General features: G+C 32.8%; 2 protein-coding genes across 2 annotated transcripts; both read right to left on the bottom strand.

The window, feature by feature from the left end:
- Positions 1–595: 595 nt before the first annotated feature.
- On the bottom strand, positions 596–2,100 carry LOC107484371 (uncharacterized). The gene is made up of 2 exons (XM_016104965.3): positions 1,752–2,100; positions 596–1,096 (listed from the first exon to the last, which is right to left on the bottom strand). Exons 1-2 carry the CDS (start codon positions 1,920–1,922, stop codon positions 941–943), a joined length of 327 nt encoding a protein of 108 aa, XP_015960451.1. The 5' UTR covers positions 1,923–2,100; the 3' UTR covers positions 596–940.
- A 1,810-nt stretch (positions 2,101–3,910) lies between these two features.
- Positions 3,911–9,283, bottom strand: LOC107484372 (uncharacterized). The gene is made up of 7 exons (XM_016104966.3): positions 9,007–9,283; positions 8,679–8,736; positions 7,717–8,019; positions 7,574–7,622; positions 7,341–7,435; positions 6,387–6,463; positions 3,911–4,323 (listed from the first exon to the last, which is right to left on the bottom strand). Exons 1-7 carry the CDS (start codon positions 9,153–9,155, stop codon positions 4,266–4,268), a joined length of 789 nt encoding a protein of 262 aa, XP_015960452.1. The 5' UTR covers positions 9,156–9,283; the 3' UTR covers positions 3,911–4,265.
- Positions 9,284–14,645: the final 5,362 nt, after the last annotated feature.

Genomic DNA, 14,645 nt, shown 5'->3' with positions numbered 1-14,645 from the left:
AGGAGTTATTAACAAAACTCATTTCATAATTTTCAATTTCTTTCAAACTCATTGTTCATTAAAAAGTTCAAAACCCAGACAAACTGAATTAAATTATATCATCATAGTTAATATAAACTCTTCATCTAACATGAAGTTTAATATCTTAACTAATTAATTATGATTCATTTTTTTCCTAACTACAAGAGTTTTAGAGGAGTTCTACTTTATAATTTTCTTAATTTTTACATTATCAAAGAAGTGTGATTCTAACTTTAATAATATCTATACGAAAAAATAATTAACTAATTGAAACTCACGAGTCTAACTCAAGAACCCAACTAAAAAGACTAAGCGTTCATTGAAATTAACTTAGTGGCGAGAGGAAAAGAGTCGATCAAACTCAGAGGGAAGCAACACATTCACTCATTCTTTTCTCTCTTTTGGTTTCCATCTTCTATATATGTCTTTCCATGTTTACTTAATTTCCTGCATCTTTTTTCTCCAAAGGCATATCATCCACAACAATGATTGCTCAATTCGCTAACCACCGTAAATTCGGCTCTTCTGGATTTTGAACTTCTTAATAAAAGATCGGTTTCAAGAGAAATAAAAATTATAAAATGAGTTGGATGAAATAACTTGCCTGCAAACTTAACAAGTTCACTCGCAACATATTACTTCGACATCATTCCAACATAATTAACAAACTCATAACCACTCCTCAGTGTCCCTAAACCGTTCTTTAATACTAAAAAAACTGTCATTGCACATTTGCACCAACAAGCACCCTCACCTTCTCCATCTATGAGCCACAAAAATAAAAAACACCTATAGTTATGTTACATTCCCACTAGCCACACCGTGGCAATGCCTCATTAAACAACCTAGTTAATAATAAATCCTTACATGTTGCTCACAATTATAATCTTACACCTCAATACCTCACTGTCAACCCTGTTCATTCTTGGCCAATTAGAGAAAATTGCATACATACTCCCTCGTCTGCATAACCGGTTTTCGCCTGCGAAAACATCTCCACCATCGCCACGTTCCATTTCCACAGGTCTTCCGCCTTGCTGCTACTTGATGTCATTCTCCATTGCAGTTCCCTTACCTGAAATCATACCCATCACACAAACTCAATTACTCAACAACTCTAGCGTCACTACTCGTCATTAGCCATGATGCTACCAACCACCAAATCTTCAACCAATTCAAGAAATTCAACACACACATTCATACTCAACAAATTCAAGAAATTCAATAAACTAAGTTAGACAGATTCATACTAAAAAATTCAACAAACTCAGAAAATCCGAAAAATCCAACAAATAGATTCACACTCGACAAATTCAGCTATTCGAGATATTAACCTAAACAGATTTATCCTAAAAAATTAAACATATTCAAAAAAAAATCTAATATTCAACAAATTCAAAAATTTCAAGAAATTCAGCAACCAAATTCATACTCAACAAATTCAGAAATTCAAGAAATTAATCTAAACAGACTCGTACTAAAAAATTCAACAAACTCAAAAAATTCAAAAAATTCAACAACCAGATTCATACTCAACAAACTCAAGAAATTCAAGACTATGAAGGCAGTGCTAGTAATAGGGAAGCCAAATCAGAACTAAACAGAACCAGGTCATGTATACTAGAATGGTTGGTTAAATTATCAATGATGGATACTCATACTCCCATCCCTTCTCAAGAGTCATGCTCAAATTTAAAATATTTCAACTGTATTAGAAGAAGAGCACGAACCTGTCTAATAGAGCAGATGAGGCAGAAGACAGAGACAACCAACCAGTCTGACAGAGTAGAGGACGCACACGACGGAGAGAACGCTACTACGGTGACGACGAACCGGCGAACGGAGCCGCGGAGCAAGGAGAAGCCACGATGAAGACGAGGAAGCCGCAGTGCAGGTGACATCGTTGGAGTCGCACTGTGTCCGTCGACACGAACAACACGACACGGCCGGCAGTGTTGCGGTGATGTGAGGTTAGCTTACGACTATGGTGTCTCCGTGAGGTGAGGTCAGGGTTACCTTTTGGGGTATTAGGATTGGGGAATGGGAATGGGGGTATTGGGTGTTTCTGTATGTTTTTTTCCCCTAAAAATCCAATTAAACAAATAAAAAAAACCTTCGAACCGGCCTGGTGATAAAAAAATCGCCGGTTCTCAGATTTTCATCAAGACCGTATGGCTGACCTAGATTTTTCCCCTCGATCCCAAACTCCCAATTCAAAAGGTAAATTTGGCTTTCATTAGTCCTCCATCGAGGACATTTTTTATCTAGTATAGTACTCTCAAAAAATAAATAATTGAGTCCACAAGAGAATGGCCCTTTCTTTATGATTCCATCGTACATATAGCCCAAACAATGTGATGATGGCCCTGTGAAGAAACAGCCCATCATCTGTGGCTCTGAACATTTTCAGCTATGTTATAGTAACATATGGGTTGCACTGCGCCAAGTTGTGGAAACCGCTACTGTTACTAGTTTCCTCGACTTTTTTCTAATGGGTTTGAGGTTTCTTTAGTCATTTACATTCACACTTCAAGACAAAAGTCACACCTGCAACTTAATAGTATATGGCATAGCAAATTGCCAGTAAAACTGACTAGTCTTCCTATAATTGTAGCATATGAGAGAACCTACTTTCAAATTGTTTAACTTGTTGAGAACATTCACTTTTAAACATTAGAGCCAAAACTCATTTTGCTTGGAAGCATATCCAAAAGATGTATGATCCCTACCTTTAAGATTTTCAACACATGGAATAGTCATGTTAATTTTCTGTATGTGCTATCGTACTTCTGAAATGATATGTTTACTCATATTTGATTTTTGAGATTGTTTAACACTTTTTAATATTCAGATTTTACCTAATTTTTTTATATTGATTTTAAAAATATTCATTATAATATTATACACTTTACCAAACTTTAGGTAACTAAGATGAAGATTCACATGTGAAATTGACAGTTGAGGACTGTTAAATAATTTGATATATTTGATTAAATTATCATCGAATGATTTTTAACTTTTAACTTCACATGAAGACAACTGTAAGTGAATTTTCACCAACAACTAATAAAATCACTAAATTATATTTGGCTTGTTAATCATCAAAACTTTTGGAATAATTTGGAGCTAACAAATCTAACCCTTAAAATTATGTTGTTCTTCTTTTCTTCTTTTTTCTTCTCTTGTTTGTTCTTCTTTATCTTTCTTTCTCTTTTCTTATTTTCTAATATACTTTTTTTTCTACTCTTCTCTTCTTCTAAGAACATTTTCCTTTCCCTTCTTCTTCCCTCCTATTCTCATCTTCTCTTTTCTTTTATTCTTCTATGGTTAATTTTCTCTTTTTTTTATCTCATATTTTCAGATTCTCTTTTTTCTTTCAAATGTTCAACTTTTTTATTTTTTTATTTTGTTGGAATTCACCATTAAAAGAGTATTTTAATCAAATAAGTTAATTTTTAAATTGAATTATACAAAAATATAACACTGAATTTAGTTGAATAACATGAAAGTTATTTTTAATTCTACAAATAATTAGTTGAATAATACAAGAAAACTCATTTTAATTAATAGCATAAAAATATATCTTGAATCACTCATAAATTTTTGAATTCTATGTTTATTGTTGTAAAGTTTTTGTATTTATCATTAGAAATTATGCATTTCTTTTTATTTTTCTTAAAAAAATTGTTTATCTTTAATAATTTTTTTTTGTCTGGTGTATAACTTCGAAATATTAATTTTATCCTTGTAATATAAAACTCTAAAAAATATAAAATATAATAATATATGTGTGCATACTTTATAATATGAATAGAAATTATACTAAATTGTATGTGCAGACATTAATTATAGCATGCCAAAATTCAATCTGACCATTTTTGGTCAAAATTGGTTGACTCTATAGAATTTTTTTTTATAATGACTAACCTGTTAAGAATTTCACAAATGGAATCGCAACTAGTTTGCTACATTTTTTAACATGGGACAAGTTGAAAAATTACTCTCTCACAACAAACTTTCTATTTGAGGGAGAAGTTTCTAATACTGCATTTCCTCCAAGGCAGAACGGTTCTTACCTCCAACATTTGCAATTTTGCAGTATACTACACAGCCTTTGGTCTACTAATAATAACGGCATTCAATATGCAAACATTGCAAAGTTACATCCAAATTTAAAATTAAAAAGGAAACATTAGAATCAATAGGCCATATTTACAAATATTCATGTCTCGTACCAGAGGATGTCATTCATCCGGCATTGTGTTCATTGCAAGGCCTTTAATCACATGTCGGCATTGAAACCTACCAGGGAAAAAATATGGAAGTGTATAAATATAGTAGAGGAATAAATACAACAGAAGATATCACGAACTGAGGAAGCTGTACTATGAATCCCAGCTACAATTGAAGCGGTTGCAGCCTACATCCCTAAACGGCTATAAAACCAAATAACTTCTTTATATCACACCTCACATCTGTACCTAAATCCATCTTTTGCCACCTTTGAACTGCTTTTTTATTTATATAAATATTAAAATTTTTAATTCCCTAAATATTTATAGAAGTTTTGCGAAAGTACACATTACCAATTCAAGGAACTAAAACATTTTTCATATTTATATCAATAAAAAGTCACCTTTAAACCATGAAAAAAATCATAGTTGGGAAAAATATAAAAATATATTGTAATCCAAACTAATAAGTTTTAGCTAAAAAAATAGTTCAACAAGCAAAAACAACATTTACAATTTAACAATTTAAGTATCAAATCTATACATATTACGATGAAAATTGCCTTGTATATCCAGCATTTTTTTCAATTCTTACTTTATTTTTTGTATCTATAGACATATATTTTTCCATTACTATTAAATCTCACCGGAGATTGTGAGTGAACCGTATCCATACAAGCTTTCAAAAGTAATTCCAAAATAACCTTTAGGTTATGATGCTTGCTTACGCAACCCTTACAACCATTAGGCCATGGTTGATTTTATGTTTTTGTATCAAATAAAGAGTATACACTTATATCTAAAAGCATATGTATTACATGATATATAATAATCTATACCTATTTGTTCAATATCATCAATTTATAACTTTAAATTTATTAATAAAATTGAGGCTTGACGAGCACGAAGTGGTAGACAAGGTGCTAGTATTAACAAATATAAAGAATCAATCTATACCCAGTTTGGTAATTATATCACTTAAAAATAGTACATTTCGAACACAATAGATTATCTTAAAATTACTTTTCAGATAAAGTATTTAAAACAAACTGACTACTGCATAATCGATTTTTTTAAAAGCAATTATACAAATAAGTGATTAAAGAAAGGAGTTTAATATTTTAGCAGTTCCGAACATATCTATTACCTCCGTATATGCATGTTTGTGTCTCTAAAACACTAATCAAATTAGCATAAGGGCCTGTTTGATTAGCAGAATTTTTTTCTGTTTCATATTCTAAACAAGAAAAAAAATTGAAAAACAATAAAATCTAAAAAGATAAAGTACTATTTTGGTCCTCAATATTTGGGTCATATTCTAATTTGGTTCTTACTGTTTTAAAGGTTCTATTTCTGTCCCAAAAAGTTTCAAACAAGTTAAATTTGACACTAATAATTAACAAAATGAGTGACACGGGCATTAACAACATTACTAATTAAGTCATATTCTTCCATGTGTTAGTAAAACACTAAAACATAACCAAAACCTTCTTGTGACACTTCTCAATTTTCTTTTTGTACAAAACTCCAAATCCTAACTATCAATCATCAATGCTTCAAAATAAAAGGAAAAACTTTTAAGTTAGTAATTGTTGGAGGATCGATTTTACTTACAAACTGAAACCGAATACTATTAGCTCTTCAATATAAGAATTTTGTTTGTGTCAAATTTAATGGTGGGACAACATTGAACTCACTTAAAACATTTTTGGGATTGAAATAGAATCTTTGAAAGTTTTTGGGACTGAAATATGACGTTTGAAATATTAGAGACCAAATTAGAATTCGACCCAAACGTTAGGGACCAAAATAATACTTTACTCAATCTAGAAAGAAAAACATATCAAACATTGAAAATAAAATTGAAAAGAAAAAACAGTTTTACAATTCAAACAGTACCTTATATTTTCCATATAGGCTTGGCATATGAAATCATAATATACTAGAAAGTAGAGAGCAAGAAACCAAATGCTATTTAATTATGGGGATTATATTGAGCAGCACGGGAAATTTAAGGTTCCATGGTTAACTAGCATATAAACAAGCAAATCGTAGGCAGTAGGCACATATAAAAGGCAAACCACCCAAATGAAGTTATAAACAATATACGTTATATATTAGATGTGGTTATACCAGATCATATCTTCTGAAGGAACAGCTACTTCCTCTACCTGGTTGCGGCACTTAACCAATAGCTTCAAAGGCACAACCTAGAGTGAAAATACAGTTCAGTAGCTAGCGATACAAAACAAGTAAAACAGCCATTGCCTTCAACTCCCAAATAAGAAAACCAATAAAATTGTTTTGGTGTATTGCTAGTAAAACAATATGCAAGCAAGATTGAAAGCACAAAACCAAATTCACTACCATGTAAACCTGAATCATACTAACATACGTATTAAGATGTATAAAAGGATATATGTTTTTACTGCATAAGCATGCTACATCAAAATTAGTTTTTTTTCCCTAAAAAAGAAAAGAAAAAGAAAGAAGTAAGTTCAGTTGTCTCTGTGAGACCTCATCATGGAATCAAACATTGATGCTTGTACCGGTTAGGCTACCTACATTACACTCTTTGGGCAAGCCCCTTATGTGACCCTATGAATTATGGGATGCTTTGCACTGGGATTCCCTATTGTTTCGGTTTCAAAGGGAAATAAGTCAACTGCCAGTCTGCCAAAAGCATCATCAATCAAATCCATAACTTGAAAGGGAAGCAAGTTTGCCAATTTCTAAGTTGAACTATTTTCTAAAAGAGACAATATTAGCAAAGAACTCTCCATAGCTAAGACAATTCCATACCCAAAAAACTGACAAAGGAATTGATGATGTAATGGTGTTCACTAATCCGACCACTAGAATTATTAAAGGAAACATCTAATTTCTATTATATGAAACAGAATATTAGGTACAAGGCATATTTGAATAAAGGAAGCTAGAGCACCAAACAGAGAGCACTGCTTTATGCTTTAACAAATAAGTAAAGTACAAGCATCACTAACAAACATTGAAAAAAGCAGTATGATACCATCATTCACCTGAAACATTGAAACAATAACACCCTAGACGCAGTATGTCATGGTTTACCTGCTTGTGATACCTAAAATCACGTTTTGGCAGAAAATGCAGAGGCTGATTGAATGAAGAAGGGGCCTTAAACAGCAGAAACAATTTGAGAGGACCTGCACAAAAGCAGGTAAAGCACAACCATTATGACACCTGATTGTAGAGCAAAGAAAATAAACAAGGAGATAATATAAAGAAAACTCGGATTTAATGATTAACAATTGTCAGTAAGCAATGTCAATGATAAGTACTACCGGGATAGTTGACAGACCCAGCACCCTTTGATATCAATGCCCGGATTGCCTGTAAAGTAAAAACACAACACATAACCTTACACTCTCTTTCCCCTCACAAAGCATAATGCATCATAATTCTCAATATGAACAGCATAAGGAACCTTTCTCGACAGCCCTTCTGCCAGTTTATTTCTCCCGAAATCATCTGAATCTGTTGTACGTGCAGCTCCATGAGAGAAGTTCAAGACATAGATGTGCAGGGGCCGAAGAGGGCTAGCTCCAAGAGCCAATACAAGCTTCTCCATGGTGGGGACTTGGCTGATCATCACTTTGATGGCAGTTTGCACTTTCAAGAGTGTGTTCATGAACTTATCCATTCTCCTGATTCCCATCTTAATGTCCCTCATTTTGCTCACTTGCTGTCTTCGAAATGATGTTTTCGCTGTGGTTCCTATAGCCAACTCCTGAGACCAACAATCAAAATCTGGGAAATTAGGATAAGGGATTTAGAACGGAGCAGTGGAATTAGCGGTTGATTATGATAGAAAAATGGAAATATCTGTGTTTGTATGAATATCACCAAAAATATGGGAATGTAAAATGGAAATATGATAAATGTATGAATGTGAATATTTGATTGAGAAGTAAGAAGAATTATTAAATCAAAATTAACAATTACAGAAGGAAAAAACACACACACACACACACTCTCTCTCTCAGAGATAAGCGAAACATCTCAATTCACTTTTGAAATAATCCATTATAATAGTTTCTACCCGTATTTATACTATGAGGAAGTATAGGGAACCAATAAAATATATGTACAATGTATAAAATCGGGGGGTTAGAAATGTTCGATTCAGTAGGATATTAGATGTTTATTATCTCTGATACCCAGATGGTTATTCTGGATAGTATGGGTGTATTGTGTTTGAGAAATTAGTAGTGTTTTATCCTAGATGTTCATTTTTTAACTCATATGAGGCTAAATAAACAGCCCATTGTACACATTGTACAAATACTCTATTGGCTCCCTAGCAGGATTTTTATACTATTTTCACTCGCAACTAATACTATTCTACCAGGTATAACAAAAAGCATTCGAATCATAATTTGAACATACCAGCTCTTTATACTCGGAATGCAATGTATCAAATTCAGCGCTCATATCCTGCACCGTGCTGCATAAACGAAATGGCCTTCAGAGCTCAAATTTTTGTATTTCTCGAGAATGAGCAGATATATGAATAAGAATTTTGGGTGCACAATCCCGAAAAAATGAAACTGAAATTATTGCAGTGATCATTCTAATTAATAATTTCTATTCAACTGAAGGAATTAACAGCAGAACGTGCGAAATTATGGGAAAATGAAACAAAAAAAATTGAAAAAAGTGAAATTGCGTAGGAGATGGAATGAAAACGATGTGATTGAAAATTGAGGGCCGTTACGAGGGGATTTGGAGATGCATGTAAAGGAGGAAGGAAACGACGTCGTTGACGGTGTGAAAGATCGTTGAACCATCCAACGCGTCTGATGCTATGTTGATTACACTGTAGTCCACTTCCGGTTCCGGTTCGGAGCTAAAGTTGCCTTCCATTTCCGCACTGCAGTGCTCTCCCGCCTCCCTCTCCCTCTCTTCAAATTCAAAACTTTTTATCTTTCATACAGAAAATTTGAAAAGGATTTTTTGGTACTAGGGTTGGCAAGGGTAACTCGTAACATAGGGTTTGAATTTTTCCCTAATTCTAATTTATCCTAATTCTAACTACGAGTGGAAAATATTTTTAAATTTTAAAATTTTAATTAAATCACACTTTAAAGTTTTAAATTCTATCTTATTTATTTTTATTCAAAAAATAAAAATTTTTAAATAAATATAAAATTCAATCATTTCAAATTTCATACATATTAATAAAATACAAAATAAAAAAATTAAATTCAAATTAAATTTAAAAACAATAAAATCTTAAAAAAATCTAACATAAAATTACAAATAATATGACTATCAACTAATTTAGTGGTTATCTCAAATTTTTATAGGACGAAGATTATGACTTTAAAATTCACTTTTTTCACTATATACATAACTATTACATGTATGTTATATAATATATTAGGAATGAGGGTAAGATAGGGTAGGGTCTACCCTAAACCCGTATCCTATCCTACCCATAGACAAACTCGCACCGCACTCTACCCTACCCATAACGGGTCGGGTAGACAACCCTACCCGAATAGGTTGGTCCAGGTTGAGTATTCGCGGATAGGATATATATTGACAATCCTATATAGTACTTTTTTAGTGTTGTCACATTGGCATTTGGTACTAATTATTTATTGTAAATTATTTATTCAAATGTTACTATTTTTAAATTATTCTTTTAAATAGCTAAAATGCTAAATCAAAAAGCGTTTTTATCATAGTTGTCCGAACCAAACCGGTGATTAAACTAGTCGGATTATTAGGTTATTGGTTTAATCAGTGGGCCACTGATTGAACCAGTCCTATGTAAATAAAAAATAGTCAAAAATTTAAAATACATATTTTCACTAATATTTTAAGAATATCTAGCTATTCTAAAATAATATAGAACATGAACAATAAGTATTTTGTTGATTTTATTCTATCATAAATATTTTATTTTGTTTTTATATTAAAATAACTATTATTTTCAAATTTTAATAATTTATTAATTAATTTATATCTATTATACTATTATATATTTTAAGTATTTATTAAAAAAAGATATATATATATATAGTAATTTATTGTATAATATGTACAAAGAGCAATTGCTTCTTAATCGTAAAATAGTAGCACAAATGGGTATTTTAAAGGGAAATTGCCTTCTTATGATTGCCAATGAAATCATAACATAAAATAAGAATTTTCCAGAGAATGAACTCAGGGAAGGTAGTAGAGTAGGGATTTGTATAATAAAATAGAATTCATATGATAAAGTCATCAAAATGAACAACCACGGCTCAATAAAAAAAAGATTGATTCTTCGTTATAGATTATCTTTTTTCTCAAGACAACAATCAAAATTTGATTGCCATAGTTTTTGTTTTCGTAAATTTACCCATTTTGATTTTTTATTTCTAGGCCAGTTCATTTTGAATTTGGTAGTTTGACCGTGGAATTTCGTTCTTTTTTTATTTCCGGAATATGAGTGTGTGACTTGTTCTAATTGATCTTATTACAAATACAGAACAAAAATAAAGGATCTGTTATCTTGATAGAGATAGTTTTACCCCGTCATATATTATTTTCTAGTATCTGGAGCACGGAATATATAAAAATAGATTTTAAAAAATATTAAAACTATGATTCATACTTAATATTTATAAGAATGAGTGTATGTATTATAATTTGTAAATATATTAACAAGAAACATGAGTGGCTGTGAATGACATCCCTTTCATTAAAAACAGGGGCTTGCACCCATCTCAATCATTTTGAGAAAATTATAAATTTTAAACGGTTCAAGCGGATCGGACTTTATTAAATTTGACCGATTTTTGTCGGTTCATCCCGGATTTGATTGATTCGTATCGATTCAAGTATTCGATTTATCAATTTTTCGTTCAAATCAGTGATGAGGGATAAATGTTGGTCTAAATTTTTTTAAAAGAATTTCATTGCAAGCAAAGTCCGAACCAATAATTAATTTCCAATCAAAGTTTAAAAAGGTTGCCACAATACAAATCAAAATAACCGGGAGTATTAATCTCGGGTCATTCTCCTTAGGAATTGCAATGAAATGCTCAATTATTAGCTATGAAGGGATATTGAGGTTTTGAATAATAGACAAAAAAATAAAACCAACAATTAAAGAAATATAAATACTAAAAGGCTACTCATGGCAAGGATCAAGAGTCAAGGTTTCCTATCTTGGACCATTGACCACAACATGGTGATTACAAAGGATTAATTCCACTTAGTTATCCTTTAACAATTGAAGAAAAGTCAAGTGAACATAATTGGTCCTAGAACCAATTAACAACCCTAAATTACCAATGGAACTGGACATCAATAATCTCAAGGGACCTAAGTCCTCAATCACTAGCCAAGAGTACCAAAATCTACTCTAAAAACTAACCAAGCATTGTATCAAACACTTGGAAGGCATAAAAGAAAAGCATAGTTGTAAGAATATAAAATCTACAACTACCCAATGCAAGAAAATAACAATAAGACTTCAATTAAACAATAAAAGAACATAAAACATGAAATTGCATTAAATGAAAGTAAAATCAACAAGAGTTCATAATCATAAAAGCAACAAAATAAAGGGAACGACAAGTAAAACTAGAAGAGTAAAGGTGTAATAACAAGAAATTAAAAGGGAAAACTAAATCAAAGCAAGAATTAAACCCTAGATCTAAGAGAATTCAAACCTAAATCTAACCTAATTCTAGAGAGAAGAGAGAGCTTCTCTCTCTAGAAACCTATCATAAAGCATGGTGAAAACTAAACTATCACTACTTGGTTCATCCGCCTCCAATCCTTGGGTTCAAAAGCTTCAGAAATGAGCTAGATTTGGGCCTCCTCAAGCTCAGAAATTGCCCCCAGCGTATTCACTTTGATGAGGTCACATGACCAAAATCACGCGTGCGCATGGTTTACATGCGCGCGTCGCTTGGCAGAATTCCTCCTCACGCGTACGCGTTGGTCACACGTACGCGTCGCCTTGAATCTTCCAAATCCTTATTTTCCATGAATTCTCCATCTTGCATGCTTTTCTCTTCACTTTCTCGATCCATTCCTTGCCCTTTTAATCATAAAATCACTAACAAACATATCAAGGCATCAAGTGGAATCAAAAGTGAATTAAATTTGACTAATTAAAGGCTTAAAAAGCATGTTTTTAACCATTAAGCACAATTAGGAGAAATTCAAGAACCATGCTATTTTAGTGAATAAATGGGAGAAAATTTGACAAAATTCACCGAATTCAATACAAAATAAACCATAAAATTGTGGTTTATTGATGAGCGGATAACTTATACGCTTTTTGGCATTGTTTTTAGATAATTTTTAGCATGATCTAGTTATTTTTAGGGATGTTTTCATTAGTTTTTATGCTAAATTCACATTTCTGGACTTTACTATGAGTTTTTGTGTTTTTCTGTGATTTCAGGTATTTTTTGGCTTAAATTGAGGGACCTGAAAAAAACTCTGATAAGAAGGCTGACAAAGGACTGCTGATGCTGTTGGAATCTGACCTCTCTGCACTCAAAATGGATTTTCTGGAGCTACAGAACTTCAAATGGTGCACTCTTAACGGCTTTGGAAAGTAGACATCCAGAGCTTTCCAGCAATATATAATAGTCTATACTTTATTCGTAATTAGATGACGTAAACTAGCGCTCAACGCCAGTTTCATGTTGCTGTCTGGAGTCAAACGCCAGAAACACGTCACGAACCAGAGTTGAACGCCCAAAACACGTTACAACTTGGCGTTTAACACCAAAAGAAGCCTCAGCTCATGGATAGATCAAGCTCAGCCCAAACATACACCAGGTGGGCCCTGGAAGTGGATTTATGCATCAATTACTTACTTCTGTAAACCCTAGTAGCTAGTTTAGTATAAATAGGATAGTTTACTATTGTATTAGATATCTTTGGTCTCAGTTTTATTTTATTATTTATCTCTGGACGCCTAGTCCTTAGACCTTCATGGGGGCTGGCCATTCGGCCATGCCTGAACCTCTTTCACTTATGTATTTTCAACGGTGGAGTTTCTACACACCATAGATTAAGGGTGTGGAGCTCTGCTGTACCTCAAGTTTTAATGCAATTACTATTATTTTCTATTCAATTCGACTTATTCCTATTCTAAGATATTCGTTGCACTTTAACTTGATGAATGTGATGATCCGTGACACTCATCATCATTCTCACCTATGAACGCGCGTGACTGACGACCACTTCCGTTCTACCTTAGGCCGGGCGTATATCCTTGGATTCCTTAATCAGAATCTTCGTGGTATAAGCTAGAATTGATGGAGGCATTCATGGGAATTCAGAAAGTCTAACCTTGTCTGTGGTATTCCGAGTAGGATTCCGACATTGAATGATTGTGATGAGCTTCAAACTCCAGAAGCCTGGGCGTTAGTGACAGACGCAAAAGAATCACTGGATTCTACTCCAACCTGATTGAGAACCGACAGATGATTAGCCGTGCTGTGAGAGAGCATTTGGACCTTTTTCACTGAGAGGATTGGATGTAGCCATTGACAACGGTGATGCCCTACATACAGCTCGCCATGGAAAGGAGTAAGAAGGATTGGATGAATGTAATAAGAAAGTAGAGATTCAGAAGGAACACAGCACCTCCATGCACCTATTTGAAATTCCCACCATTGGATTACATGAGTAACTTTATCTTTATTTTCTGTTTATTTTATTATTTTTATTTAAACCAATAATCTCTTAAATTAGTTAAATCTACCTGACTGGGATTTACAAGATGACCATAGCTTGCTTCATACTAACAATCTCCGTGGGATCGACCCTTCCTCACGTAAGTTATTACTTGGATGACCTAGTGCACTTGCTGGTTAGTTGTGCGGAGTTGTGACTAAGTGTAATTCACGTGTGAGAGCTACCAAATTATTGGAGCCATAGTTGATGATCACAATTTCGTCCACCATTTATCAACCTCTCCACACTTAAACAATAGCATATTCTTAAGCTAAACCAAGAAAGACAAGAAAGGAGGTATGAACATTTATTCGATGCAAACTATCTAAATGCAATCTATCTACATGCAATCTGTCTAAATACATGCAACTACTTGGTCAAAATAAATCAATTTCCAAGAATACATATATAAACATAAGAGCTAAAGCAATTACAATCAAATCAAATTCACAATTGAATTTAGTTATTGAAAAGAATTTCAAACTTGCAAGATAAGAGATAATAATAGGTGAAAGCATGTAATTGAGCAATCAAACTCTCACTGGATGTGTATCCGCTTTAGTCGCTCAAGTGTATAGGGTTGATTCACTCAATTCTCCTCTAATCATACTTTCTAAGATTTGTTATTCATCTAACAATCAACAATTATTCAATGTA

Source organism: Arachis duranensis, chromosome 4 (genome assembly GCF_000817695.3).
Source record: "Arachis duranensis cultivar V14167 chromosome 4, aradu.V14167.gnm2.J7QH, whole genome shotgun sequence".
Taxonomy (NCBI): Eukaryota; Viridiplantae; Streptophyta; class Magnoliopsida; order Fabales; family Fabaceae; genus Arachis; species Arachis duranensis.
This window is presented reverse-complemented; position numbering and strand designations above follow the sequence as displayed.